General features: G+C 37.4%; 1 protein-coding gene across 1 annotated transcript; it reads right to left on the bottom strand.

Moving 5' to 3' along the window:
* Positions 1-5989: 5989 nt before the first annotated feature.
* Positions 5990-23901, bottom strand: tram2 (translocation associated membrane protein 2). The gene is made up of 11 exons (XM_072916259.1): positions 23685-23901; positions 22438-22501; positions 22257-22366; positions 18221-18337; positions 18097-18155; positions 15224-15308; positions 11632-11702; positions 11438-11542; positions 11215-11358; positions 8053-8210; positions 5990-6704 (listed from the first exon to the last, which is right to left on the bottom strand). The coding sequence occupies exons 1-11, from the start codon at positions 23802-23804 to the stop codon at positions 6628-6630; spliced, it is 1110 nt and encodes a 369-aa protein (XP_072772360.1). The 5' UTR covers positions 23805-23901; the 3' UTR covers positions 5990-6627.
* Between the last annotated feature and the right edge of the window lie 1158 nt (positions 23902-25059).

Below are 25059 nucleotides of genomic sequence, written 5' to 3'. Positions count from 1 at the left end.
CGTATTGATAAATTACAAAAAAGTTGCATTCTTCATGCCAAAAAAAAGTAATTTTATGAGACTAAAAAGTTGTCTTTTCAACCTGTCTTTTTAACCACGGTTAAATATTTGAGACTTTTACATTACTACTTTTTTGAAAAAATTTTAACATTTTTTCTCTATTTATTTATTGTTGTTATCGTATTGATCAATTACAAAAAAAGTTGCATTTTTCATGCCAAAAAAAGTAATTTTATGAGACTAAAAAGTTGTCTTTTCAATCAAACTTTTTTCAGAAATATTTTTTATTTTACTTTTTGATCATAACATTACCACTCATTAAGACACTTTATCTTTATAGTATTTTATTGATCATAGTATTGTGATTTTTTTTCCCCATAATATTTTGACTTTATTAACCATGGTTATTTTTATAAATATTTTAAGATTTTTACATGATTACTTTTTTGAAATAATTTTCACATATTTCTTCTCTATTTATTCATTTATGTTATCGTATTGATAAATTACAAAAAAGTTGCATTTTTCATGCCAAAAAAAAGGAATTTTATGAGACTAAAAAGTTGTCTTTTCAATCTAAAACTTTTTTCAGAAATATTTTTTTTTTTAACTTTTGGATCAAAACATTACCACTCATTAAGACACATTATCTTTATAGTATTGTATTGATCATAGTATTGTGAGTTTTTTCCACGTAATATTTTGACTTTATTAACCACGGTTATCTGTATAAATATTTTAAGATTTTTACATTACTACTTTTTTGAAATAATTTTCACATATTTTTTCTGTATTTATTCATTTATGTTATCGTATTGATAAATTATTTAAAAAAAAGTTGCATTCTTCATGCCAAAAAAAATTAATTTTATGAGACTAAAGAGATGTCTTTTGAATCTAAAACTATTTTCAGAAATATTTTTTATTTTACTTTTTGATCAAAACATTACCACTCATTAAGACACATCATCTTTATAGTATTTTGAGTTGTTTCCCCCGTAATATTTTGACTTTATTAACCACGGTTATTTGTATAAATATTTAGATTTTTACATTACTACTTTTTTGAAAACATTATTAATTTTTTTCTCTATTTGTTATCGTATTGATCAATTACAAAAAAAAAGTAGCATTTTTCATGCCAAAAAAAGTAATTTTATGAGACTAAAAAGTTGTCTTTTCAATCTAAAACTATATTCAGAAATATTTTTTATTTTACTTTATCGTAACATTACCACTCATTATTAAGACACATTATCTTTATAGTATTGTTTTGTTCATAGTATTGAGTTTTTTCCCCCAGTAATATTTTGACTTTATTAACCACAGTTATTTGTATAAATATTTAGATTTTTACATTACTACTTTTTTGAAAACATTTTCAAATTTTTCTCTATTTATTTATTTATTTATTTATGTTATCATATTGAACAATTACAAAAAAAAGTTGCATTTTTCATGCCAAAAAAAGTAATTTTATGAGACTAAAAAGTTGTCTTTTCAATCTAAAACTATATTCAGAAATATTTATTTTACTTTATAATAACATTACCACTGATTATTAAGACACATTATATTTATAGTATTGTTTTGATCATAGTATTGTGAGTTTTTTCCCCATTAATATTTTGACTTTATTAACCACGGTTATTTGTATAAATATTTAAGATTTTTACATTACTACTTTTTTGAAATAATTTTCACATATTTTTTCTGTATTTATTCATTTATGTTATCGTATTGATAAATTACAAAAAAGTTGCATTCTTCATGCCAAAAAAAAGGAATTTTATGACATTAAAGAGTTGTCTTTTCAATCTAAAACTATTTTCAGAAATATTTTTTATTTTACTTTTTGATCAAAACATTACCACTCATTATTAAGACACATTATATTTACAGTATTGTATTGATCATAGTATTGTGAGTTTTCCCCCCATAATATTTTGACTTTATTAACCACGGTTATTTGTATAAATATTTTAAGATTTTTACATTACTACTTTTTTGAAATAATTTTGTAATTTTTTCTCTATTTATTCATTTATGTTATCCTATTGATAAATTACAAAAAAGTTGCATTCTTCATGCCAAAAAAAGTAATTTTATGAGACTAAAAAGTTGTCTTTTCAATCTAAAACTTTTTTCAGAAATATTTTTTATTTTACTTTATAACATTACCACTCATTATTAAGACACATTATCTTTATCGTATTGTTTTGATCATAGTATTGTGAGTTTTTTTCCCCCCGTAATATTTTAACTTTATTAACCACGGTTATTTGTATCAATATTTAAGATTTTTACATTACTACTTTTTTGAAATAATTTTCTACTTTTTTCTCTATTCATTCATTTACGTTATCGTATTGATAAATTACATAAAAGTTGCATTCTTCATGCCAAAAAAAGTAATTTTATGAGACTAAAAAGTTGCCTTTTCAATCTAAAACTATTTTCAGAAATATTTTTTATTTTACTTTTTGATCAAAACATTACCACTCATTAAGACACATTATCTTTATAGTATTGTGAGTTTTTTCCCCCGTAATATTTTGACTTTATTAACCGCGGTTATTTGTATAAATATTTAGATTTTTACATTACTACTTTTTTGAAAATATTTTAAATGTTTTTCTCTATTTGTTATCGTATTGATCAATTACAAAAAAATTGCATTTTTCATGCCAAAAAAAGAAATTTTTATGAGACTAAAGTTGTCTTTTCAATCTAAAACTATATTCAAAAATATATTTTATTTTACTTTATAATAACATTACCACTCATTATTAAGACACATTATCTTTATAGTATTGTTTTGATCATAGTATTGTGAGTTTTTTTCCTGTAATAATTTGACTTTATTAACCACGGTTATTTGTATAAAAATTTAGATTTTTACATTACTACTTTTCTTAAAACATTTTCAAATATTTTCTCTATTTATTTATTTATGTTATCATATTGATCAATTACAAAAAAAAAGTTGGATTTTTCATGCCAAAAAAAGTAATTTTATGAGACTAAAAAGTTGTCTTTTCAATCTAAAACTATATTCACAAATATTTTATTTTACTTTTTGAACCTAACATTACCATGGTTATTTGTATATTTAGATTTTTACATTACTACTTTTTAGAAATAATTGTCATTTTTTTTCTATTCATTCATTTTATTTTATTGTATTGTGAATGTTACCCCCGTATAATTATGACTTTATTCTGCATTATTTTCCCGAATATTGTGATGTTTACATTACTACTTTTTTTAAAGTAATTTTCTCATATTTGTTCTGTATTTACTCATTGATCTTATAGTATTGTAATTTTTTCGATTATGGTATTGTGATGTTTTTTTCTGTAATATTATGACTATTCACCATAGTTTTGTATTACTTTTTCTTTTATATTACTTATTTTCTTACTTAATTTTCTCTTTTTTTTAATTTTTATTTATTCACACAATAGGTTTCCTATCATATACTATTTTAACTTTTTGGTTAAATGATCTTTGCTCTTGTAATATTAAGACTTAAGTCTCCAGAAATGTGTGACAATCATTGGCACTTTAACTTTTAACTTTAAATTGTTCACGTAAAATGTACAACTTCATGGCTCTATGAAATTTTTTCTAAAATTTTCCTCATAAATATTGTGACTTTTTTTCGACTATTCTTGCATCATTTCAAGGTTATCCCAATAAATTCCATCTTAATAGTTGTACCATTACAAGATTGCTTTTCTAACTTATGTTTTGTTCATTACTAGATCCAAGGAACTTTGTTGTCATACCAGCAAATGAGAAACAAGGTCCCAGATTGAGTACCACAAAATCAACTATGTACAAAACCCAAAACTAGTGAAGTTGGCACATTGTGTAAATGGTAAATAAAAACAGAATACAATGATTTGCTCATTCTTTTCAACCTATATTCAATTAAATAGACTGCAAAGACAAGATACTTAACGTTCGAACTGGAAAACATTATTTTTTGCACATATTAGCTCATTTGGAATTTGATGCCTGCAACATGTTTAAAAAAAGCTGGCACAAGTGGCAAAAAAAACTGAGAAAGTTGAGGAATGCTCATCAAACACTTGTTTGGAACATCCCACAGGTGAACAGGCTAATTGGGAACAGGTGGGTGCCATGATTGGGTATACAAGCAGCTTCCATGAAATGCTCAGTCATTCACAAACAAGGATGGGGCGAGGGTCACTAAACAACCGTTTAAGAACAACAATTCTCAACAAGTTCAGAGAATCTGGAGAAATCACTGCACGTAGTAACGTTGAATGCCTGTGACCTTGGCTCCCTCAGGCGGTACTGCATCAAAAAGCGACATCAGTGTGTAAAGGATATCACCACATGGGCTCAGGAACACTCCAGAAAACTACAGTTCGTCGCTACATCTGTTAGTGCAAGTTAAAACTCTACTATGTCGAGCGAAAGCCATTTATCAACAACACCCAGAAACGCCGCCGGCTTCACTGGGTCCCCGAGCTCATCTAAGATGGACTGATGCAAAGTGGAAAAGTGTTCCGTGGTCTGACGAGTACACATTTCAAATTGTTTTTGGAAACTGTGGACGTCATGTCCTCAGGAACAAAGAGGAAAAGAACCACCCGGATTGTTATAGGCGCAAAGTTCAAAACCTGCACCTGTGATGGTATGGGGGTGTATTAGTGCCCAAGGCATGGGTAACTTACACATCTGTGAAGGCGTCATTAATGCTGAAAGGTACATACAGGTTTTGGAGCAACATATGTTGCCATCCATGCAACGTTATCATGGACGCCCCTGCTTATTTCAGCAAGACAATGCCAAGCCACGTGTTACAACAGCGTGGCTTCATAGTAAAAGTGCGGGTACTAGACTAGCCTGCCTGTAGTCCAGACCTGTCTCCCGTTGAAAATGTGTGGCGCATTATGAAGCCTAAAATACCACAACGGAGACCCCCGGACTGTTGAACAACTCAAGCTGTACATCAAGCAAGAATGGGAAATAATTCCACCTGAGAAGCTTCAAAAATTGGTCTCAGTTCCCAAACGTTTACTGAGTGTTGTTAAAAGGAAAGGCCATATAACACAGTGGTAAAAATGCCCCTCTGCCAACTTTTTTGCAATTAAATTCTAAGTTAATGATTATTTGCAAAAAAAAAATGAAGTTTCTCAGTTGGAACATTAAGTATCTTGTCTTTGCAGTCTATTCAATTGAATATAAGTTGAAAAGGATTTGCAAATCATTGTAGTCTGTTTTTATTTACCATTTACACAAGGTGACAACTTCACTGGTAATACAAACAAGCGTTTAGTTTAAACGTATATTTGTCAGTAGACGCCATTCGTAAGTGCTAAAACATACAACAAGGGTGACGGGGAACAGGCGCAGTCAAAGTGGAGGCATGTAAAAAAAGACCATCCACAAAGCGGTTTGAAGATGTTAAAAGTTCAACATAATCTATGCAACATTTTGACCAAAGAACCACCATCACATGTTATGTAGTAAATTATCCATCAGTTTTAAGAACATTTCTCAATGAGCTATTGCTAGGAATTTAGGGATTTCACCATCAACGGTCATCATCAAAAGGTTCAGAGAATTTGGAGAAATCACTGCGGCCTTCGATCCCCCTGGCATCAAAAAGCGACATCAGTGTGTAAAGGATATCACCACATAGGCTAAGGAACACTTCAGAAACCACTGTCAGTAACTACAGTTGGTCGCTACATCTGTAAGTGCAAGCTAAAACTCTATTATGCAAAGCGAAAACCACTTATCAACAACACCCGGAAATGCAGACGGCTTCGCTGGGCCCGAGCTCATCCAAGATGGACTGATGCAAAGTGGGAAAAGTGTTCTGTGGTCTGACGAGTCCACATTTGAAACTGTGGACGTCAAGTCTTCCGGACCACAAGGAAGTCTTTTTAAATGTAGAAACATGTGATGTACTTTATATACGTGTGACAGAAAACCAGGACCAATTCAGCAGTTTGTCAGAAAATTGCATTAATTATTAATGATATTAACAATTCATGGAATGGCATGCGGTAACATACATGATGATGCTCGTCTTTAATGATAAATGCGAGACATGATTTATTTGGACGCGAGTCTTATTTGGATGACCAAAACCCCCTCCCCTTACCTTAAAGCAAACGTGTGTGTTCTCTTATCAGTAACATGTTCCCGGCCTATTGGGCCCGAGTGGAAAAGAAGCAAAGCTGGCTCAATGGCAATCAGACAAGCGATACAGTACTTATAATGAGGATAAACAACACATTCAAAAGTTGCTACACAGTAACATGTGCTACATACCGTGTTTGCTGTACACTTCTGGTTTTTCCGCACCCAAAATGGTTCTGCTTAACGTGGGGAAGCAGGTCATGTAAATGAATGAAAACAACAAAATACTGATATGACGAGGAGAGGACGTCTCTTGAGGTCAAGGAACTTCCTTGGAATTTCATTTTTTCCAGCGTTCAAGGCTAAGTCTGTAGTGACCGAGTCCCTGGAGCGTGTCGGGATAGAACTCAACCAAGCCCCCCCCCGTTGTCTGGGAACCTCCACTTGCATTGAGGTCGCCGCTCAGCTCAGTCAGTGTTTTTTTTTTTTTAATTCTTTTTTTTACGGGGATTTGAGTTTTTTGATCCGGGGAGAGGCTCCGTTCTCAGCTTTAAGGAATCCGTTTTCATAATGCCCGACTAAAACGGGAGAAAGAAACGCAATTAGAACAGATGGGTAATGTACAAAACCCAAAACCAGTGAAGTTGGCACGTTGTGTAAATGGTAAAAAAAACAGAATACAATGATTTGCAAATCCTTTTCAACTTATATTCAATTGAATAGACTGCAAAGACAAGATACTTAACGTTCAAACTGGTAAACTTTGTTATTTTTTGCAAATATTAGCTCATTTGGAATTTGATGCCTGCAACATGTTTCAAAAAAGCTGGCACAAGTGGCAAAAAAGACTGAGAAAGTTGAGGGATGCTCATCAAACACTTATGTGGAACATCCCACAGGTGAACAGGCTAATTGGGAACAGGTGGGGTGATCAAGGGTGATGGGTCAAATGCAGAGAATAATCTCGCCACATCTAGTGTGTGTGTGACAATCATTGGTACTTTAACTTTAACTTTAACTTTAAAAACAAACAAGGATGGGGCGAGGGTCACCACTTTGTGAGCAAATGCGTGAGCAAATTGTCCTTCTCAACGAGCTATTGCAAGGAATTTAGGGATTTCCCCATCTACGGTCCGTAATATCATCAAAATGTTCAGAGAATTTGGAGAAACCACTATGGCCTTCGATCCCTCTGGCGGTACTGCATCAAAAAGCGATATCGGTGTGTAAAGGATATCACCACATAAGCTCAGGAACTCTTAAGAAAACCACTGTCGGTAACTACAGTGTGTCGCTACATTTGAGTGCAAGTTAAAACTCTACTATGCAATGCCAAAGCCATTTATCAACAACACCCAGAAACGCCGGCGGCTTTGCTGGGCTTGAGCTCATCCAAGATGGACTGATACAAAGTGGAAAAGTGTTCTGTGGTCTGACGAGTCCACATTTCAAACTGTTTTTGGAAACTGGACGTCAAGTCCTCCGGGCCAAAGAGGAAAAGAACCATCTGGATTGTTATAGGTGCAAAGTTGAAAAGCCAGCATCTGTGATGGTATGGGGGTGTATTAATGCTGTATTAATGCTGAAAGGTACATACAGGTTTTGGAGCAACAAAACGTTTACTGAGTGTTGTTAAAAGGAAAGGCCATGTAACACAGTGGTAAAAATGCCCCTGTGCCAACTTTTTTGCAATGTGTTGCTGCCATTAAATTCTAAGTTAATGATTATTTGGAAAAAAAAAAAAAGTTTCTCAGTTTGAACATTAAATATCTTGTCTTTGCAGTCTATTCGATTGAATATAAGTTGAAAAGGATTTGCAAATCATTGCATTCTGTTTTTATTTACCATTTACACAACGTGCCAACTTGACTGGTTTTGGGTTTTGTATAAAAAGCCAGTTGGCTAATTGAGCACTGGGCTACTCACGAGAGTCCCGCTTGAGTGGCCGCAGAGCTTGTTTGGTGGCGGTCTTCTTGCGGGCGGCCTGCTCGTGACGGAACTCCCTCCAGCGCCTCAGCTGGAAGCGGATAAATTTCCAAAGCAGCCAGGATTGTGTCAGACATACCAACAGAAGAACAGTCAGCCTGCAAATAAAAAGGCAAAAACGTTGTGACGCCACAACAATCTGCAGTTTAAATCTAACCTCAATAACAAGTAAGCATCATTCAGCTTTATTTACAACAACTAAAACTGGTGCTCAAACTTTTTTCCCCCAAGTACCACCTCAGAAAACAATTGAAAGTTTCACCATAATGACCAACATTAAATTAGTCGCGGGCCTGATTTACTAAGCTATATACCACACGTTAAACAGCGTGAGTAATCTATAAAAGAACATGTACTAACAGTGAGCCTGTTGTGTGTGATTTCCTAAGACTACAATTGTAAAGTGGTACAGACCGTATTATGTAAATGAGGATTTAGTGTGTACTATACGGGGCATCACTAGGAGACTCTCATTTACTGCACATTCAAGTCTTCATGCTCCTACACTGCAAAAACTGAAATCTAAGTAAGATTAAATATCTCAAATAAGGGTGATATTTGCTTATTTTCTGTCTGATAAGATAATTCTTCTCACTAAGCAGATTTTATAGTGTTTTACTTGTTTTAAGTGTTTTGGTCCTAAATGATCTCAGTAAGATATTACAGCTTGTTGCTGAGATTTGATGACCTATATTGAGTAAAAGATGCTTGAAACTAGAATATCAACTGATGCAAAGCTGTGTCATCAACACTCACAAGTATAAAACTACTCTTTCAAAGTAATAATTTCTTCAAGCATGAAAAAAAATCATGATGCCAAGATAATGGCACTAGCATTTACTTAATTTAAGAATATTTTTCAACATATTGAGCAAAAAGATCCAATTTTTTTTTCTACCAAGAAAAGTGCACTTGTTATTAGTCAGAAAATACTTATTTTAAGGTATTTTTGGGTTCACTGAGGTTAGCTAATTTTACTTGTTTTGGAAAGTCTTGACAAGCTGAATTTTCTTGTTCTATTGGCAGATAATTTTGCTTAGTTCAAGTAAAATACCCCTAAATTTTGTATATTTTTTTCTTGTTTTTGAACACTGACTTTTTGCACTGTACCCTGTGGCGTTTTGTTGCCACTTTTTATGGGCATTTTACAAGAAGTCATGCAGTGTATCTACATTGACACCCTTTTTTTTTTTTTTTACCGCTGAAGGGGCATTGGAGAGAGGCTGCACTTATTGCGCTCAATATGCATACTTCAATACGTTTTGTTTTCATTGTAATGGTATATATTCTAAGTCGAAAAAACAAAAGTCATTAAAAAAAAATACTAAAGGAGACTAAAACGCATCAATTGAATTTGCTATAATCAGCCCTTAAGTCCTCTACCAGCTATACAATTAGTTTGCTGAATAGACGATATGTCTGATATATTATTTTTCTGACCATCGACAATGTTGAGACACACATGATGGTTGTGTAATTTGTAGATAAAAACAATACAATGACTTGCAAATCTTTTTCATCTTATATTCAATTGAATAGACTGCAAAGACAAGATATTTAATGTTCGAACTGAGAAACTTTGTTATTTTGTGCAAATATTAGCTCATTTGGATTTGATGCCTGCAACATGTTTCAAAAAAGCTGGCACAAGTGGCAAAAAAGACTGAGAAAGTTGAGGAATGCGCATCAAACACTTGTTTGGAACATCCCACAGGTGAGCAGGCTAATTGGGAACAGGTGGGTGCCATGATTGGGTATAAAAGCAGCTCCCATGAAATGCTCAGTCGTTCACAAACAAGGATGGGGCGAGGGTCACCACTTTGTCAACAAATGCGTGAGCAAATTGTCCGACAGTTTAAGAACAACATTTCTCAACCAGCTATTGCAAGGAATTTAGGGATTTCACCATCTACGGTCGGTGATATCATCAAAAGATTCAGAGTCTGGAGAAATCACTGCACGTAAGCGATGATATTATGGACCTTCGATCCCTCAGGCGGTACTGCATCAAAAAGTGACATCAGTGTGTAAAGGATATCACCACATGGGCTCAGGAACACTTCAGAAAACCACGGTCAGTAACTACAGTTCGTCGCTACATCTGTAAGTGCAAGTTAAAACTCTACTATGCTAAGCGAAAGTCATTTATCAACAACACCCAGAAACGCTGGCAGCTTCGCTGGGCCCGAGCTCATCCAAGATAGACTGATGTAAAGTGGAAAAGTGTTTTGTGGTCTGACCAGTCCACAGTTCAAATTATTTTTGGAAACTGGACGTCGTGTCCTCCGGACCAAAAAGGAAAAGAACCATCCGGATTGTTATAGGCAAAGTGTATTAGTGCCCAAGACATGGGTAACTTACACATCTGTGAAGGCGCCATTAATGCTGAAAGGTACATACAGATTTTGGAGCAACATGTGTTGCCATCCAAGCAACGTTATCATGGACGCCCCTGCTTATTTCAGCAAGACAATGCCAAGCCACGTGTTACAACAGCGTGGCTTCATAGTAAAAGAGTGCGGGTACTAGACTGGCCTGCCTGTAGTCCAGACCTGTCTCCCATTGAAAATGTGTGGTGCAATATGAAGCCTAAAATACCACAACGGAGACTGATGAACAACATAAGCTGTACATACATCAAGCAAGAATGGGAAAGAATTCCACCTGAAAAGCTTCAAAAATTGGTTTCAGTTCCCAAACGTTTACTGAGTGTTGTTAAAAGGAAAGGCCATGTAGCACAGTGGTGAAAATGCCCTTGTGCCAACTTTTTTGCAATGTGTTGCTGCCATTGAATTCTAAGTTAATGATTTGCAAAAAAAAAATGTGTTTCTCGGTTCGAACATTAAATATCTTGTCTTTGCAGTCTATTCAACTGAATACAAGTTGAAAAGGATTTGCAAATCGTTGTATTCTGTTTTTATTTAAGAATTACACAACGTGCCAACTTCGCTGGTTTTGGGTTTTGTACATTCTCAACTTCAAACATTTTGATTTGAGGTGGCTTGCCCATATGTAGAAAAGGGCAACATTTAAAAAAAAAAAAAGTGTGGTTACCCTTTAATACAAAACGCCAACTCTATTCCCATTGCTGACGTTCCTCACCTTATGAGCACATTGTTAAAGTTGCCCGTTTCCAAGTCCAGCACTTGGTTCTCGGAACGAGCCAAACCGAAACCAACGACGAGAAACATGAGCGTGAGCGTAGACATGCGAGTAAACACGAAACCGACAGCCCAAAGGTCAAACCTAAGGAAGGAGACACAATGCAAATCTGTTGATTTTAGCCGTATCCTCCAGTTTGAAAGACATGTGGAAGACAACTTTCATTTTCTGGTGATTTTCATCCGTGAAGTAGAAGAGTCTGGCGATGTGGAAGCCCAACTCCGACAGATACTGGAGGAAGAGGAGCACCAGGCCGACGCGGTTCAAACTAGAACGGGTCCAAAAAAAACAAACATGTGAAGAAGCTTTTTGAACATGTTTTTTCATTTACAGTATATTCAGGAACAAGATGCTTACTTTAGCAAATATGCTGCCAAGATGTGCAGCAGATACAAGCTGATGTACTGCAACCGGCGAGAAATATCTTCCTGGTAAAACACACACACACACACACACACATTTTCTACATTGCTACTGCACTGTACAGCAGGGATATTTACTCAATTGTTTTGGGCGCCACAAACCCTTAAAGATAAGAACCGGGAGGCCAGACTTCTCCCTTTTACCCTTCAACTTATTTTGTATATTCCCAAGAACTAGCATCTGTTATAGTAGACATTTAATTTGGTCTATTTATTTTGTCAGTATTTTTTAAAGACCTGCAAAAAAGCTAGTACACTGCAAAAAGTAAGTGTTCAAAAACAAGAAAAAAAATTAAGGGTATTTTATTTGAACTAAGCAAAATTATCTGCCAATAGAACAAGAAAATTCGTCTTTTCAAGACTTTCCAAAACAAGTAAAATTAGCTAACCTCAATGAACCCAAAAATACCTTAAAATACCGTATTTTTCGGAGTATAAGTCGCACCGGAGTATAAGTCGCGCCTGCCAAAAATGCATAATAAAGAAGGAAAAAAACATATAAGTCGCACTTTTTGGGGAAATTTATTTGATAAAACCCAACACCAAGAATAGACATTTGAAAGGCAATTTAAAATAAATAGTGAACAACAGGCTGAATAAGTGTACGTTATATGAGGCATAAATAACCAACTGAGAACGTGCCTGGTATGTTAACGTAACATATTATGGTAAGAGTCATTCAAATAACTATAACATATAGAACATGCTATACGTTTACCAAACAATCTGTCACTCCTAATCGCTAAATCCCATGAAATCGTATACGTCTAGTCTCACGTGAATGAGCTAAATAATATTATTTGATATTTTACGGTAATGTGTTAATAATTTCACACATAAGTCGCTCCTGAGTATAAGTCGCACCCCGGGCCAAACTATGAAAAAAACTGCGACTTATAGTCCGAAAAATACGGTATATTCTCACTAATAACAAGTGCACTTTTCTTGGTAGGGTTTCTTGGGGGGAGGGGGTTTGGTGGTAGCGAGGGTGTACATTGTAGCCCGGAAGAGTTAGGGCTGCAAGGGATTCTGGGTATTTGTTCTGTTGTGTTTGTTGTGTTACGGTGCGGATGTTCTCCCGAAATGTGTTTGTCATTCTTGTTTGGTGTGGGTTCACAGTGTGGCGCATATTTGTAACAGTGTTAAAGTTGTTTATACGGCCACCCTCAGTGTGACCTGTATGGCTGTTGACCAAGTATGAATTGCATTCACTTATGTGTGGTCTATAGAAGCCGCATACAATATGTGACTGGGCGGGCACGCTGTTTGTATGGAGAAAAAGCGGACGCTGAAGGCAGTGCCATCACGGCACGCCCTCAATATTGTTGTCCTGGTCAAAATCGGGAGAAATTCAGGAGAATGGTTGCCCCGGGAGATTTTCGGGAGGGGCACTGAAATTCGGGATTCTCCCGGAAAAACCGGGAGGGTTGGCAAGTATGCTTAGATTTCAGTTTTTGCAGTGTAAAAGATAATCTTTATGACAGCACTCTAGTGTTTTTAAGAATCCGCTGCAAAAATGTAAAACTCTCACAAGTTCTTAGAACTGAACTCACAGGCCACCCAAATAGCCCAAATGATGAAAAAAAGGGAACCTAAAATAAAACCTTGAGGAACACTTTACTACTATAACTAAATAAATTGAACAAATGACTACTGTAGGCCTGGGCGATATGGCTGAAAAACTGTATCATGATATAAGTTTTTTATATAGGCCGATATTGGCAAGTGTTGATATTTTTTGTGATCTATGACTAATTAGGAGCCTTTATTTGTTTACTTACTACTAAAAGACAAGTTGTCTAGTGTGTTCACTATTTTATTTAAGGACAAAATTGCTCCTTGATTGCAATAAGAAACATGTGTTTAATGTACCCTAAGATTTTTTGTTAGAATAAAGCCAATAATGCCATTTTTTGTGGTACCCTTTATTTAGAAAAGTATTTTGGTACCGGTACCAAAATATTGATATCGAGACAACCCTGCCTTTGACAAATACGGACCAGGAGAAAAATATATTAAATGTTAACATATTTATTTCAAATGTAACCTCCTGCAGCTATCAAGGAAGAAGGGAACGGAAATGTAAACAGAACCGTGGAAAACTTGAAATTAAAAAATCGTAACAAATTACTGCAAAATTTTAGATTGTAAACAGAGAAATCTAAGAAGAACAATTTTTGCAGGTTGACTGCCAGGAAGTTGCATGGTCTGTGTAACATTTAATTTGGTCTGTCACTCTTATTGAAGTGTGGAAATGCGTTTGTTATGCAGTAATTATTATTTTAATATAATTGGACCAAATGATTACTTTAAAGTAGCACATTTGTTAGATGTTGTTATTTATTATATTCTTACAGTCCTGCACTTTAGTTCCTACCTTTTTGTTTCTGTACATCCCAAGAGGGAACGGACAAGGATGGAAAAGAAAAGATGAGCGCAGCAAAGGACGACGGTCCTAAACTTTTTCTAGTTTATTCACAATTTATTCGTTCTCTGCAGCACTCGTTTTTAGTTTCTCTTCTCACTCCATGCAGAGAATCAACAGCAAAACAGCAAGATGGCGCAATCAAACGTCATAGTTGATACTGTTACGCAATTGGCTGTTTAGCGTGTCCCTCCCATTGCTCAGTGATCACTTCCTGTTTTGCTAGAATAATGACTGCGAGTTCCAACTGTATGCAAAGTAACTATATATGATTACATATTATTATAATAGGTATATAATTATTTTAAGTGGTTATTAAGAGCATGTAAAAATTCAACCCCTACCTTGATAACTTCCGTGACGACCTTAAAGTTTTTTAATCAAGCAGTTAAAATGTGCCAAACATGGATAAGCGTGGAGAGAATGTTTTCCCATCATCCTTTGTAATGGATTTAAATAAGTCAAAGTCAAAGAGTCAAAGTTCCAATGATTGTCACACACACACACACTAGGTGTGGTGAAAATTGTCCTCTGCATTTGACCCATCCCCATGTTCACCCCCTGGGAGGTGAGGGGAGCAGTGAGCAGCAGTGGTGCTGCGCTCGGGAAAAATGTGTAGTTTTGATTTTTTTTATGCTGATTGGACTTTTTTTTTATAAAGTTCAATGACCAGGTTGTGTTATGCGTGACCATGTTTGTTGAATATTTGTGCTGGTTGATTTTTTTTTTCCTGCACCATGACTAGGGAAGGTTGTTTGGATTGGGTCATATAAGTGAATGCTGTGCACCTATACACACTGATGAACAAGTCATGTCCACTGACTAAAGTTACTTTGGTTGGCTCCCAGATTGCGACAAAATAGCAGCTATCAGACTGCTGATTATTTGTATATTATATGAAAACACCACGCCTGGCCAAATTGCTAACTGTACCAAATTGAAGGGGTAGTTTGGACACCACTGCTCTAGTATCTTTTGAAATGTTCTGCAAAAATATTTGTCTCCCAAGTTTTGAACTGAACACAGGGAGCGGTCCACCAAATGAATAAATAGCACTGTTGTACACATGTTTTTAAAAACACTCATGGGCTTCCAGACTGACCTTGCGCACTTTTTGGAAGTAAAGCTCAGGCAAAGCATGGAGCCAGTAGGCCAGCTGAGTGAGGTAGAAAAACTTCTCTTGGAACCTGGAACACAGGAAAGTGTTACACACACATATTATTTAGCAGGATTAAAGACCGATTATGGACACTTTTTTTAAACATACACTATATAACCAAAACTATTTGGCCACCCGCCTTGACTCACATATGAACTTCAAGGGCCATCCCATTCCTAACCCATAGGATTCAATATGATGCGAGTCCACCTTTTGCAGCTATTACAGCTTCAACTCTTCTGGGAAGGCTGTCCACAAGGTTGCAGAGTGTATTTATAGGAATTTTCAAGCATTCTTCCAAAAGCGCATTGGTGAGGTCACACTGATGTTGGTCGAGAAGGCCTGGCTCTCAGTCTCCGTTCTAATTCATCCCAAAGGTGTTCTATCGGGTTCAAGTCAGGACTCTGTGCAGGCCAGTCAAGTTCATCCACACCAGACTTTGTCATCCATGTCTTTATGGACCTTGCTTTGTGCACTGGTAAACAGTCATGTTGGAAGATGAAGGGGCTGTTCCCACAAGGTTGGGAGCATGGAATCGTCCAAAATGTTTTGGTATTCTGGAGCATTCGGAACCATACTTGCCAACCTTGAGAACTCCGAATTCTGGAGATTGGGGGTGGGGGGGGTGGGGTTGAGGTGTGTGTGTGTGGGGGGGGGGGGGGGGGGGCTTGGTGGTAGCGGGGGTGCATATTGTAGCGTCCCGGAAGAGTTAGTGCTGCAAGGGATTCTGGGTATTTTTTATGTTGTGTTACGGTGCGGATGTTCTCCCAAAATGTGTTTGTCATTCTTGTTTGGTGTGGGTTCACAGTGTGGTGCATATTTGTAACAGTGATAAAGTTGTTTATACGGCCACCCTCAGTGTGACCTGTATGGTTGTTGATCAAGTATGCTTGCATTCACTCATATGTGTGTGTAAAAGACATATATTTTATGTGATTGGGCTGGCACGCTGTTTGTAAGGAGGGAAAACGGATTGACGACAGGTTGTAGAGGACGTTAAAGGGGAACATTATCACAATTTCAGAAGGGTTAAAACCATTCAAAATCAGTTTCCAGTGGCTTATTTTATTTTTTGAAGTTTTTTTCAAAATTTTACCCATCACGCAATATCCCTAAAAAAAGCTTCAAAGTGCCTGATTTTAACCATCGTTATATACACCCGTCCATTTTTCTGTGACGTCACACAGTGATGCCAACACAAACAAACATGGCGGATAAAACAGCATGGTATAGCGACATTAGCTCGGATTCAGACTCGGATTTCAGCGGCTTAAGCGATTCAACAGATTACGCATGTATTGAAACGGATGGTTGTAGTGTGGAGGCAGGTAGCGAAAACAATATTGAAGAAGAAACTGAAGCTATTGAGCCATATCGGTTTGAACCGTATGCAAGCGAAAACGACGAAAACGACACGACAGCCAGCGACACGGGAGAAAGCGAGGACGAATTCGGCGATCGCCTTCTAACCAACGATTGGTATGTGTTGGTTTGGCATTAAAGGAAACTAACAACTATGAACTAGGTTTACAGCATATGAAATACATTTGGCAACAACATGCACTTTGAGAGTGCAGACAGCCCATTTCAGGCGCGCTAAGAACATATATTTTTCCACGATTTCAGCACTCAGGTTAACCATACCTAAATAGACACAAAATATTGCATTACACAAGACTACCCGAATGTACTCGAATGATTGAAAAAAATAAATGTTTTTAAGCTAAATTATTGGTAAACACAGTTTATGTATAATAATTTATGTAAAACCGCAAGTAATGAATAAAGTTTTCATCAATTAATATATTCTGTAGACATACCCTCATCCGCTCTCTTTTCCTGAAAGCTGATCTGTCCAGTTTTGGAGTTGATGTCAGCATCTGCTTTGAGTGTCGCAGGATATCCACACATTCTTGCCATCTCTGTCGTAGCATAGCTTTCGTCTGTAAAGTGTGCGGAACAAACGACTGACCATTTCGTCGGCTTTCCCCACAGCCTCGTATTTTTAACAAATTTCATCCAATTCCTTGCCACTTTCGCTACTTTGGGCCACTGGTGCAACTTGAATCCGTCCCTGTTCGTGTTGTTACACCCTCCGACAACACACCGACGAAAGTGAGAAAATGGCGGATTGCTTCCCGATGTGACGTCACGTTGTGACGTCATCGCTCCGAAAGCGAATAATAGAAAGGCGTTTAATTCTCCAAAATCCACCCATTTAGAGTTCGGAAATCGGTTAAAAAAATATATGGTCTTTTTTCTGCAACATCAAGGTATAAATTGACGCTTACATAGGTCTGGTGATAATGTTCCCCTTTAAAGGCAGTGCCTTTAAGGCACGCCCCCAATATTGTCGTCCGGGCGGAAATCGAGAGAATGGTTGCCCCGGGAGATTTTCGGGAGGGGCACTGAAATTCGGGAGTCTCCCGGGAAAATCGGGAGGGTTGGCAAGTATGTTCGAAACTAAGGGGCCAAGCCCAACTCCTGAAAAACAACCCCACATCATAATTCCTCCACCAAATTTCACACTCGGCACAATGTAGTCCGAAATGTAGCGTTCTCCTGGCAACCTCCAAACCCAGACTCGTCCATCAGATTGCCAGATGGAAAAGCGTGATTCATCACTCCAGAGAACGCGTCTCCACTGCTCTAGAGTCCTAGATGTTTGTAGAAACAGTGCCTAAGTGCTTGATTTTATACACCTGTGGCCGGGCCAAGTGATTAGGACACCTGATTCTGATCATTCGGATGGGTGGCCAAATACTTTTGGCAATATAGTGTACATTCAGCCGTGCAAGATTATGCTTTCATCATACCTGAGGTGTGCATGTGGATAATTTTCCCAAAGTCTGCTGGGATGCAGAATATATCCTTCCTGTGTGAAGAGACACTGTTAGAATGCCTTAAAAAAACACACACTCGTAATGTAGTGTAGCTCACCGTTATAAGGACGTAGAAGCTCCACACACTGGACACCAAGTGAAACACACACAGTTGACCCGATTCGTTGAACTTGGTGTTCTTGCTCTTTGACAGATGTAGACGTTTGTTGATTTTCTGCAGTGGGAGGATGGATGCGCACGGCGGGTTACAAGTTTTGCTGACTCAACGGTTATGTGAGTCATAAAAATAACTGGGTTAAGAAAACAGACAGACCGTGTGCTATTTGTGGCTGACGCGGAACAAAGCAGGGAAGATATGTTTTTTTGAATGTTTAAAGACGCCCACACTCGTTTGGTCGAAAGGTAGATGGACGGAATTTTGGAAAGCTATGTAATGTATAAGATGATTGAGGTAGCTCAGGTTCTAAGGTAAAACTGATACATGTTCATTTGACCATTGAGTTTATTCATTTTATTTTTCCAGTATCAAATGGTTCAAGTCAATCAAAACATTTTTATAGTTTACCGTATTTTCCGGACTATAAGGCGCACTTAAAATCCTTTTTCCTCAAAACTCGACAGTGCGCCGTATAACCCTGTGTGCCGAATGTAAGGAATAAGTTTGGTCGCGCTTACCCACTTCAAAACTAATTAATTTGGTACATAGTGTAATGATAAGGGTGACCAGTAGATGGCAGTCAAACATAAGAGATAAGTGTAGGCTGCACTATGATAGCAATATGTCTCAAGTAAACAACACCAACAAAAATCTATCAAAATGTTTTAGTACGACTTTGGTAAGCTATGAAGCCACACCGCTTGAAGGATTGTCAGTGCATTAAACATACGGGTATTATTATTGTGTGTGTATTATGTAAGACATTATTTGGCATTTTGTTTCGCAATATAATGCAAAAGCAACTTTTCTTACCTTCTGGTACCTGCTGATCTGTATTTGGGATCTGCATGAATCCTGAAAGTGCGCGCATCCGCCTTTGTAGTCGATAAGCCTATTTTTCTCTATCTTGTTATGGGATATTCATCCTCCGCTGTTGCCATTTCTAATATAAAGTAGTGTAAAGTTCTTACTTATATCTGTCTGTAAACTCGCCATAAAAGGGCTAAAATATACCGGTGTAGTGAATTTACATTATTCACCCAAGGATCTTCAGTTATTAGAGACACATTTCCAGTGTTGTTGTTTCCGGATGAGGAGATGCTGCTCCGTTATTGATTCAAGTAAAGTCTGAATGTCATTAAAACAGTTAGCTCAACAAACAATTAATTATGGAACTACTAAATTATTAGTTTGTAAACCTCTAATAAGAAATTCTAGTTGGCAAAAAGGAACTAAAATAAATAGAAAAATATATAAGTTTTATTTCATAAAGAAATCCTTGAAGGCTGCCCCATATAACACACATGGAAAATGGGAGGACTTTTTTGACTGCCCGTTGCCGTGGGATGCTATATTCAAACTAATCTATAAAACTACTATCGATGTGCAAAATCGTTATTTTCAAATTAAAGTTATTTATAACTTCTTACCCACGGGGAAAATGTTAAAATTATGGAATATGATAGAGTCAGATGATTGCCGATTTTGTTGTCAGGAGTCTGAATCCACCCTACATTTGTTTTGGTATTGTCATATTGTGTCTTCGTTTTGGGTGGAAGTTGAAAAAATGTGTTTAAGGATTGGTTTGTTAATGAAGCTTGTTGTGGTTTCTGTTATTTTAGGAGAGTTCATTGACAATCATGATTTAATCAATTTAATTATAGTACTCGGTAAAAGGTTTATTTTTAAGGCCAAAAACAGATATTCACTTAGTATTACTTTCTTTAAAACATTTATTCAGTATTTTTTAACTTTAGAAAGTTACACGGTTGAAAACGATAATGATGCCAAAAAACATTAAAAAAAGATGGGAAGTCCTCAAGGGCTTATTTTGAAAGTGTAATTATGTTTATAGATTATATGCTATCTGTGGTTGTGTTCCCTAATTTGAGTGACCTGGACATAATCTGGACTACATAAATGTTTATTTTGAAAATGCAATTTTGTTTATATATTATATGCAATCTGTTGTGTTCCCAAATTGTATTTATTTTATTTTTTTCCCAGTGTACATGAATGAAGGTGTGTGTTGCTGAGCCCGACTTGGACATTATCTGGACTGGACCTGGTTTTAAAAACCCTTCAAACAAATCTAATTTCATTTACAACCTGGTTTGAAGATGAGGTCCTTTTTATTTATTTTTATTTTTTTAAATAAAATTTAAAAATAAATAAAAACATTTTCTTGGATAAAAAATAAAGTAAATAAATATAAAAATAATTACATAAAAAAATAGTAAAAAAATAGTAATTAATGAAAATGATCTTGCCCCAAGTGGAGGAGTTCAAGTACCTCGGAGTCTTGTTCACGAGTGGGGGAAGAGTGGATCGTGAGATCGACAGGCGGATCGGTGCGGCGTCTTCAGTAATGCGGACGCTGTATCGATCCGTTGTGGTGAAGAAGGAGCTGAGCCGGAAGGCAAAGCTCTCGATTTACCGGTCGATCTACGTTCCCATCCTCACCTATGGTCATGAGCTTTGGGTCATGACCGAAAGGACAAGATCACGGGTACAAGCGGCCGAAATTAGTTTCCTCCGCCGAGTGGCGGGGCTCTCCCTTAGAGATAGGGTGAGAAGCTCTGTCATTCGGGGGGAGCTCAAAGTAAAGCCGCTGCTCCTCCACATAGAGAGGAGCCAGATGAGGTGGTTCGGGCATCTGGTCAGGATGCCACCCGAACGCCTCCCTAGGAAGGTGTTTCGGGCACGTCCGACCGGTAGGAGGCCACGGGGAAGACCCAGGACACGCTGGGAAGACTATCTCTCCCGGCTGGCCTGGGAACGCCTCGGGATCCCCCGGGAGGAGCTGGACGAGGTGGCTGGGGAGAGGGAAGTCTGGGCTTCCCTGCTTAAGCTGCTGCCCCCGCGACCCGACCTCGGATAAGCGGAAGAAGATGGATGGATGGATGGATGAAAATATTAGTGGACCAGCAGCACATACAATTATGTGTGCTTCAGGGACTTTGTCCCTTGCAGATGTGTTGTCTATGTTGTGGGAACCAGAAAATTGGTAGCAGAAATAAACAACCCCTTTTGTGTGAGTGGGTGTGAATGAGTGTGAATGGGGGAGGAAGGTTTTTTTTGGGGTTGATGCACTAGTTGAAAGTGTATCTTGTGTTTTTTCTATGTTGATTTAATTAAAATCTGTAAAACTTAATCCATGCAACATTTTGACCAAAGAACCACCATTACATGTTATGTAGACCACAAGGAAGTCTTTTACATTTAGAAAAAAAAGATAATAATATGACCGCCTTTTGCTTGAAAATAGACCTGACTAGACCCGCTCATCGGCAGTGCGCCTTATAATCCGGTGCACCCTATGGTCCAGAAAATCCGGTACAATGGCGTTCTATTTGTATTGTTTCAGTTTTGTAAATTCACCAAAACGTCACTGTGGACTCATTGAGTCTGTTTAGCTGATTGGAGAGCAAGCTTCTGCAGCATGACGATGACTTCTGTTTTGTGTGATCAGCTGTTTGGAAACAATTAAGGTATGATGGGTGCTGGTAGCGCCTTGCATGGCAGCTCCCTCCATCAGTGTGTGAATGTGTGTGTGAATGGGTAAATGTGGAAGTAGTGTCAAAGCGCTTTGAGTACCTTGAAGGTAGAAAAGCGCTATACAAGTACAACCCATATGTAAATAAACATTTATACACTGCGGCTTATGGTCCGGTGCAGCAAATATATATAAAAAGATTATCTTCTTCTGAAATTTGGTGGGTACGGTGTGATCTATAGCCCGTAAAGTACGAGAGTAAGAAAATATAAACAACGCATGTTATTTCCAGGCTTTTGCAGGCTACAAACAATTATGTGGAGGGCCAGATCGGGCCCCCAGGCCTTGAGTTTGACACATGCTGTGGAGTTGTGTTGATTTAATTATTTCAAAATTGTATAATTTTCTAATTCAACGTCAAGCATGAGGGAGTAGACTATCGGCAAAGTACTGAGCCAGTGTCTCTGCAGTAGTACTCACATCTAGCAGATACTCCTGCACCACTGCATGGAGGATGATGGCGATGAAGAAGTAGAAAACGACAGTGGCGCAATCCTTCCATCCGTAATGATACATCGTCACTTCTCCTTCTAAATGGACAAATATATGGTGAGTTTTACATGGTAACTATTGAAATAAGCACAATGCAAGGGATGAGTACCTGGTGACAGTGTGGTGACATTGTACTGTGGCTGAATAAAAAATATGGCTGTCTTTGCTGTTGCCTGAAAAAAAATGAATGGTAGAAAATATAGTGTAAAGTGACAAACAAGATAAGGAGTTCTCCCTTAAAAACGTTTAGAAAGTTTAAAAAAAATTATAAAATCAAACATTTATTTTATTGTAATGATTCAAGCGGTAGGAAATGGATAGATGGATTGTAAACCGGCGTCATTTGGGGCTTCCGGTAGGGTCAAGGAAGGTAGACCTCTAGTTGACACGTCAACTTAGGACACCTCCATGCATTAGAGGTAATTATATTGTCAACATTGAAGTGTCACATTGTAACATTTACACTGTTGTAACTAAACTAACTAAATAAACTAGAAAGACGTGGAAATCCACTACACAGGTCAACTGTGAACCCTAGTGGAATGAAGGGCGTTTAGGAGCGAAACTCACGATGCCCGTTTATGTGACTTTTCCAGTGAAATTGCCTCTAACGTGTGCGTCTGTACGACAAACATGTACTTTGTGTGGGGTTTTTTTTGTTTAAAAAAACAACAACCGGGGACGCGATAACAGTTAAAAAATTGAGACGTGGCAGTCAAAAATCCTAGCGTCAAGGCAGTGGGATAACAACGCTTCCACTTCCCTTTTGCCACGTTCAAAATAAAAGCATCACCTCGAGTCGAATCTGAATATGAACGCCTCGCTCTTACTGCGAAGGCCGGTTGACCGTTGTTTCCTTCAGAATGTGTCTTCCCTTTTGTAAAGTGACTTGATTCTTGTACTTGAAAAGTTACGTTTTGAGAGTAAAATGTGCGTTTATGCAGCTTAATTCGAGGCACTCTTTTGTAAAAGGTAAGGCAAATGTGATTGCAATACTTTGGACGACGTTAAAAAGCACCATGGGATTCCAGTTGCTAAAAAAAGTGAGATGGCGAGCACCTCCACCTTGACGAGAATTTGGATTTAAAGATCCAACTTTGTGTAGCTACTCAATGTATCAATTTAGGGATTTTAAATCAGCTTGCTACTTTTACATCGACTTAAGTATCACAGGAGTAGTTAAACCTACAGAAAGCGGTCGTCGCATTAGTTAAAGACCATTTACATTCCCCTCCACCCACCCCTTTATAGCAAAGAAAAGTACAAGTAAAAGCTGACCTTCGTAATTGTTTACATGTTTTGATGTCATAAAGCAGCTGATGAGTGGAGAAAAAAGTCGAATTGAGTCCCCCTCACCTCAAACATCAATCCAATCAAAATGAATATCACCAAACTGAAGACGATGTCGGCGTGGTTTTGGATGAGGAATTCCTGGCTGAAGAAAGGGTAACTCTTGTTTCTTCGGCGAAACGCCATGCTCTCGGCTACTATTGTAATAATTTAGCTATTTTTTTTCACCTCTTTTAACTACGAAGTTCAGCGTCAACTTTCCCAGCGGACTGCGCATGCGCGTCGTCTTAAAGGGCCAATGACATAAATACCTCACTTTGAGGCCCTTTACACCAAGGGGTGTCAAACTCAATTTAGCTCAGGGGCCGCAAGGAGGAAAAGTCTCTTCCCATGTGGGCCGGACTGGTAAAAATCATGGCATAATAACTTAAAAATAATAACCACCTCAGATAGTATTCTTTGTTTTTGCTTTGATCAAAAATAGAATAGGCACATTGTGAAAATGTACATTTTACTAGAGATGTCCGATAATGGCTTTTTTGCCGACATTGTCTAACTCTTAATTACCGATTCCGATATCAACCGATACTGATATATACAGTCGTGGAATGAACACATTATTATGCCTAATTTTGTTGTGATGCCCCGCTGGATGCATTAAAAAATGTAGCAATGTTTTCCAAAATAAATCAACTCAAGTTATGGAAAAAAATGCCAACATGGCACTGCCATATTTATTATTGAAGTCACAAAGCGCATTATTTTTTTTAAACATGCCTCAAAACAGCAGCTTGGAATTTGGGACATGCTCTCCCTGAGAGAGCATGAGGAGGCTGAGGTGGGCGGGGTTGAGGTATGGGGGTGGGTAGAGGGTAGTGGGGGTGTATATTGTAGCGTCTCGGAAGAGTTAGTGCTGCAAGGGGTTCTGGGTATTTGTTCTGTTGTGTTACGGTGCGGATGTTCTCCCGAAATGTGTTTGTCATTCTTGTTTGATGTGGGTTCACAGTGTAGCGCATATTTGTAACAGTGTTAAAGTTGTTTATACAGCCACCCTCAGTGTGACCTGTATGGCTGTTGACCAAGTATGCTTGGGATTCACTTGTGTGTGTGTGAAAAGCCATAGATATTATGCAACTGGGCCGGCATGCAAAGGCAGTGCCTTTAAGGTTTATTGGCACTCTATACTTCTCCCTACGTTTGTGTCATACATTTTGCTTTTTGAAACCGATACCGATAATTTCCGATATTACATTTTAAAGCATTTATCGGCCGATAATATCGGCAGCCTGATATTATCGGACATCTCTACATTTTACAAATAATTATCTTGACAAAACACTTCAAGTTAGTTGAAAATTCTGAGGAAAACAATTGGTGCAGTTTAAAACACAGTCTCAGTGTATTTACAAAGGCATTCAACTTTATGCACACATTTTAACAA

This window comes from Nerophis lumbriciformis, linkage group LG26 (genome assembly GCF_033978685.3).
Source record: "Nerophis lumbriciformis linkage group LG26, RoL_Nlum_v2.1, whole genome shotgun sequence".
NCBI classification, from domain to species: domain Eukaryota; kingdom Metazoa; phylum Chordata; class Actinopteri; order Syngnathiformes; family Syngnathidae; genus Nerophis; species Nerophis lumbriciformis.
This window is presented reverse-complemented; position numbering and strand designations above follow the sequence as displayed.